This window comes from Bombina bombina, chromosome 7 (genome assembly GCF_027579735.1).
Source record: "Bombina bombina isolate aBomBom1 chromosome 7, aBomBom1.pri, whole genome shotgun sequence".
Classification (NCBI taxonomy): Eukaryota; Metazoa; Chordata; class Amphibia; order Anura; family Bombinatoridae; genus Bombina; species Bombina bombina.
Window position 1 is genome coordinate 567,060,477 of NC_069505.1, and position 6,545 is coordinate 567,067,021.

The 6,545-nt window shown below is 37.9% G+C and overlaps 1 protein-coding gene across 1 annotated transcript in view; it reads right to left on the bottom strand.

The window, feature by feature from the left end:
- LOC128636580 (hereditary hemochromatosis protein homolog) overlaps positions 1-6,545 on the bottom strand; it is a 152,779-nt gene that overhangs the window by 35,000 nt on the left and 111,234 nt on the right. The window contains exon 4 of the mRNA XM_053689573.1: positions 6,336-6,545. This exon is cut by the window's right edge and continues 63 nt beyond it. Coding sequence (XP_053545548.1) covers positions 6,336-6,545 — 210 coding nt within the window. The remainder of the gene's footprint in view (positions 1-6,335) is intronic.

A 6,545-nucleotide genomic window follows, 5' to 3' on the forward strand; every position in this document is an offset into this window, starting at 1 on the left:
CACTGTGAAACATATTAGTATCTGTCGGTATTCATTATTTTTGGCATTCAGGTGAGCCCTTTTGAATATCTGGGTATTTGTTTTGGAGTAAAATATCACAATTAGTTTTTAGTGTTTTCCAGTAAATTACAGGTGGCCCTCGTTTTACAACGGTTCAATTTACACCGTTTCAGAATAACAACCTTTTTTTCCAGTCATGTGACTGCTATTGAAAAGCATTGAGAAGCAGTGCATTGATTAAAATAGCCAGTAGGTGGAGCTGTCCGCTTGTGTTGCAGCAAAGCCAAGCACGCTGAAATTAATCAGTTTAACCAGACCTGAGCTATCAAGCAGATTTCAAAGGAACAAGATCTTCCTGTCTATAAATCAGTTCAGACTGGAATGCATAGAAAGAACTGTTTGCAGAAAAATGCAAGTGAAGTCTGTGTTGTGTGATTATTTTATTAGGTTTTTAATGCTGTTTAGCAAATGTTTTTGTTCATTTAGCTTAGTTTAATTATATATTCTGTGTTGTGTGATTATTTTATTAGGGTTATAATGCTGTTTAGCATTTAAAGTCTTCATTTCAAAGCTTTAAAAATAATGTATTAGGTGTAACTTATGACAATTTTGAGAGGGGCCTGGAACCTATCTCCCTCACTTCCCATTGACTTACATTATAAACTGGGTTTCAATTTACAATGGTTTTGATTTACAACCATTCCTCCTGGAACCTAACCCCGGCGTAAACTGAGGGCTACCTGTATATTGGAAATTAAAACATGTCTTTAATTCAGTTATTGTTTTATTTAATATTATTTATTAGTAGAAAAAACAATCACCTAGATAACGAGTTTTGTCGGTAAGGCTGTGTGGTGCTAACTAGCAGTTTTCCCTCACTGCTCACTTACAGACAACGCTGGTATTATGGGTTTTTACAAACCCGGCGTTAGCCGCAGAAAAGTGAGTGGAGAGCAAAGTTTAGCTCCACATCTCACCTCAATACCAGCGCTGCTTACGGTAGCAGTGAGCTGGTAAAACGTGCTTGTGCACGATTTCCCCATAGGAATAAATGAGGGAGAGCCGGCTGAAAAAAAACCAAACACCTGCAAAAAAGCAGCATAAAGCTCCTAATGCAGCCTAATTGATTCCTATGGGGAAAGAAAATGTATTTCTTCACTTAACACCCTAACATGAACCCCGAGTCTAAACACCCCTAATATTATACTTATTAACCCCTAATCTGCTGCCCCCGACATTGCCGACACCTGCATTATATTATTAACCCCTAATCTGCCGCTTCGGACACCTCCGCTACCTACATTATACTTATTAACTCCTAATCTGCTTCCCCCAATGTCGCTGCAACTTACATTATATGTATTAACCCCTAATCTGCCACCCCCAATGTCGCCGCAACCTACCTACACTTATTAACCCCTAATCTGCCGCCCCCAACGTCGCCGCCACTGTATTAAAGTTATTAACCCCTAAATCTAAGTCTAACCCTAACCCTAACACCCCCCTAACTTAAATATAATTTAAATAAATCTAAATTAAAAACTACAATTAACTAAATCATTCCTATTTAAAACTAAACACTTACCTATAAAATAAACCCTAAGCTAGCTACAATATAACTCAAAGTTACATTGTAGCTAGCTTAGGATTTATTTTTATTTTACAGGCAATTTTGTATTTATTTTAACTAGGTACAATAGTTATTAAATAGTTATTAACTATTTAATATCTACCTAGTTAAAATAAAGACAAATTTACCTGTAAAATAAAACCTAGCCTATGTTACAATTACACCTAACACTACACTATAATTAAATGAATTCCCTAAACTAACTACAATTAAATACAATTAAATACAATTATCTATAGTACAAAAAAACAAACACTAAATTACAGAAAATAATAAAATAATTACAAGTTTTTTAAACTAATTACACCTAATCTAATCCCACTAATAAAATAAAAAAGCCCCCCACAAAAATAAAAAGCCCTACCCTATACTAAATTACAAATAGCCCTTAAAAGGGCCTTTTGTGGGGCATTGCCCCAAAGTAATCAGCTCTTTTACCTGATAAAAAGTACAATACCCCCCCCCAACATTAAAACCCACCACCCACACACCCAACCCTACTCTAAAACCCACCCAATCCCCCCTTAATAAAACCTAACACTAACCCCCTGAAGATCACCCTACCTTGAGAAGTCTTCACCTAGCCGGGCCGAAGTCCTCAACGAAGCCAGGGGCGAAGTGGTCCTCCAGACGGGCAGAAGTCTTCATTCAAGCCGGCCAGAAGAGGTCCTCCAAACGGGCAGAAGTCTTAATCCAGGCGGCATCTTCTATCTTCATCCATCCAGCGCGGAGCGGCTCCATCTTCAAGACATCCGATGCGGCGCATCCTCTTCCATCGACGTCCAAATGAAGAATGAAGGTTCCTTTAAATGACGTCATACAAGATGGCGTCCCTTGAATTCCAACCGGAATTAATGTAGAAAAAATCCTATTGGCTGATGCAATCAGCCAATAGGATTGAAGTTCAATCCTATTTACTTATGCAATCAGCCAATAGGATTGAGCTGGCATTCTATTGGCTGATTGGATCAGCCAACAGAATGTTGTGATAGAATTCTATCAGCCAAATGGAATTCAAGGGACACCATCTTGGATGACGTCATTTAAAGGAACCTTCATTCTTCATTTCGACGTCGATGGAAAAGAATGCTCCACGACGGATGTCTTGAAGATGGAGCCACTCCGCGCCGGATGGATGAAGATTGAAGATGCCGCCTGGATGAAGACTTTTGCCCGTCTGGAGGACCTCTTCTGGCCGGCTTGGATGAAGACTTCTGCCCGTCTGGAGGACCACTTTGCCCGGCTGTATAGTCAATATACAGGGTAGAGGGCCCTGCCGAGAGTTTCACTGTTGTAGTCGGCTCTTATGAAGGTGATCTGCAAACAGCTGGGTTCATAGGCTTACATTCTAAGGGGTTCAAGGGGAAAGCAAGGGGAAAGTCAACATCGCTATGTTTGAGCGATGTTGACTTAATCTGTCTTTGACCTTTTGTGTGGTCTCCCCTAAGTAGTAGAGGGAACATGGATATTTAATAAGATAAATCACAAAATTACTGTCACAGGTGTAAAATCCCTTAATGTTAAAACCTCTACCACTATGGGGATGGAAAAAATGAGGACCTTTTATTATATAGTTGCAGCTCACACAACCAAGACAGGGGTAGCTGCCATTTCTCCTGCTTCCAATATAGGATTGTGTATCTCTACGGTCTGTCCCTATATCGCTTTTTACTAGATGGTCACATATGTTTCTAACCCTTCTATAGGCCATAAGTGGAGGATCCTTAAAATAATCTATGTGTTGATTGCAATCTGTCAGGATGTGCCAGTGTTTCCTTATGGCTTTAGATATTGTATTACTGTGTGGGTTATATTGTGAAACAAACACTAATCTGTCCTTATTATTCTTCTTACCCTCTCTTTGGATAGGGTGCTGGATTTCATTTATTTTTTTATTGATTAAACTTAGTGGGTAACCACTTTTCAGCAATTTATTGATTAAACTGAGTGGGTAACCCCTTTTCAGCAATTTATTTGTCATCTCTAAGAGTCTTTTTTCTTTATTCTCTTTTTCACTAACTATTCTTTGTACCCTTAGCAGTTGGCTCTTGGGCAACGAATCTATCAATCCTTTTGGGTGAAAACTATTATACTTGAAGAGGGTATTTGTATCCATTTCTTTGGAGTAAATATCTATGTTTAGTTTATTAACACCCTTGGTTACCCTTGTATCTAAGAATGTGATTGTCTCCTCACTATATGACAATGTAAATTGTAATCCCCTCACCATGGTATTAAGATCTTGTGTAAACTTTTGTGCAATCAACACATAGATCATATTAAGCAAACACCACTTATGGCCTATAGAAGGGTTAGAAACATACGTGACCATCTAGTAAAAAGCGATATAGGGACAGACCGTAGAGATACACAATCCTATATTGGAAGCAGGAGAAATGGCAGCTACCCCTGTCTTGGTTGTGTGAGCTGCAACTCTATAATAAAAGGTCCTCATTTTTTCCATCCCCATAGTGGTAGACGTTTTAACATTAAGGGATTTTACACCTGTGACAGTAATTTTGTGATTTATCTTATTAAATGTCCATGTTCCCTTTACTACTAAGGGGAGACCACACAAAAAGTCAAAGACATATTAAGTCAACATCGCTCAAATATAAGGAGGAAAAATTTAGAGGCTCCCCTTTCAAAACACTTCTTGGAAAATGGGCATAGCATAAGTCAACTTAGGTGGCAGGTTATAGAACAAAAAAAGGTACCCAGAAATGCAATGGATAGGGAAAAATTATTAAAACAGAAAGAAATTTGATGGATCCACAAATTAGAGACCCTTATACCTAAGGGACTCAATAGGGATTTTGACCTATCCTGTTTCTTTTGAATTAATTCCATGTAAATTGACAGTAAAGAGTTGATAAATCTTCCTTAAATTTTCTTACATTTTCTTTAGAATTTTCTTCATACACTAAAGTTCCTGAAAGGAAATTTACCTATGTACTTAAATAGATATAGACTTATTTGAATTACATCATTTAGTAATGGATCTAAATGGTATTAAGTAAATAGTGAAAAACTTTGTGTTTAAAAATGTGAGATTTACTATTTAGTGTGAGAAATGTATTGCCACAACAAACAAGAGATTAACACATTAATATAGCCATTCTGCAAAGGTTTGTTACATTGTTTTTATATTGTTACATATACTCATAGAAACGGTATAGAGATGTTATACAAAAGAATGACCACTAGATGAAGCCTTTGCTCCCAAAACAGAAGTGTTTGGCACCAAACTGTGTTTAAACAGCCATTAAGATGTGTATGTACTTTTAGCATGACTAAGGGGTTAAGCCCAGAAACGTCGCTTTTTATGTAATCCAATAAAAGTTTTTTTCAAGTTTATTACAGCGCTGGTGTTAACCTGTTTTCTGTCACATGATACATATGGAGTGGAAATAGACATAACTTTTAAAATTGTCAGAAAAAAATCTACTACTCATTTGAAGTTCTGACTAAGGGGTCAATTTATCAAGGTGCGAGCAGACATGATATGATGTAGCGTATCATGTCCGCTGCACATTGATAAATGCCGACAGCATACGCTGTTGGCATTTATCATTAGACAAACAGTTCTTGTGAACTGCTTGTGCAATACCCCCCCTGCAGATTCGTGGCCAATCGTATAGGATAGGGCGGATTGAAGACCACAGCCTCAGAGGCAGCAGACAAGTTTTGGAGCAGCGGTCTTTCGTCCGCTGCTTCATAACTACTGTTTCCATGTGAGCCTTCAGGGGCATCAAGCTCCATTTGGTATGTAAGTTTTTTTCTGAAACTTTATCTGTGATCTTCTCTTATCATGAAGTTTAGCAGAGATAAGTCAGTTGTCAGGTTATAGGAGGGCTTCATCAAGGTCTCTTTGGATTGAACATAAATTCTGGTTGTATTCAGTGAGCTGGACCACTGTGAAGCTCCAGTCTACTCCATAAGTACCACTGGGTGCTTTTTCCTTGTGAGTATAATCTAATATTCTGCACCTTTTTCCCGCTGTGTTGGTGGTACTAGGCTATGGTGGTGCCTCTGTTCTTTTTCTGCAGATCACTACATATCAGGATTTGACCGTCCTCTGACAGAAAGCAGCCGCCATTTGGATTACATTGGACTTTTATGTTCTGTTATCATATGGTCTATATATAAAACATTTTATACACTTTTTTATATATTTTATTTGCACTGTGGTTGTATGTTATTATTGTTTGTATACTTAGTGTTAGGAAGCGCCCCCTATTTGGGTTTGTGTGTACCTGGGTACACCCAAACTCAGTATTCTTTCAAGCTCCATTCGGAGCTTGATAATTCGGCCCCCATGTACTATTGCATTGTCTTGTTATCTTGCATTTGTTGATTATGCAAATCTACTGTATTTACTGGTTTTTTAAGTGAATATTTATCTGTGAGTAATGAACATATCACTGTTATTACTTGTGTTGCATCTATCTATCTATCTATCTATCTATCTATCTATCTATTTGTGTGTTCATCTCAGGTGGTTTTTGGCTTTGTTTCCATGTCATTCCAATCCATTAAAAGTGGCCAAACTGCGTCGACTGTTAAACAAACTTCGGAAACTATTCAAAATTCTGCTTGAAAAGTATATCCTGATGCATTGAATATTGTCAAATTTTCATAAAAGACCTTTGTTATGTCATGTTTTTCTCATTGATTGCATTTCAATTCAAATTAAGAGACTCACCTAACTGTATGATTATGGTCTTATTCAGGCTGCTGTGATCCACATGACAGGCGTAATTGTACCTGTCCTCAGCTGTCACGTTTACAGAGACCCTAAGTTGATAGGTTCCATCAGGGTTGGGGAGAACCTGTTTAACGTCCTCTGAGTAAACCTCAAAAGTGCTGTTCTTTACCCATTTCACATCCACAGCTTGGGGGTAAAACCCAAACA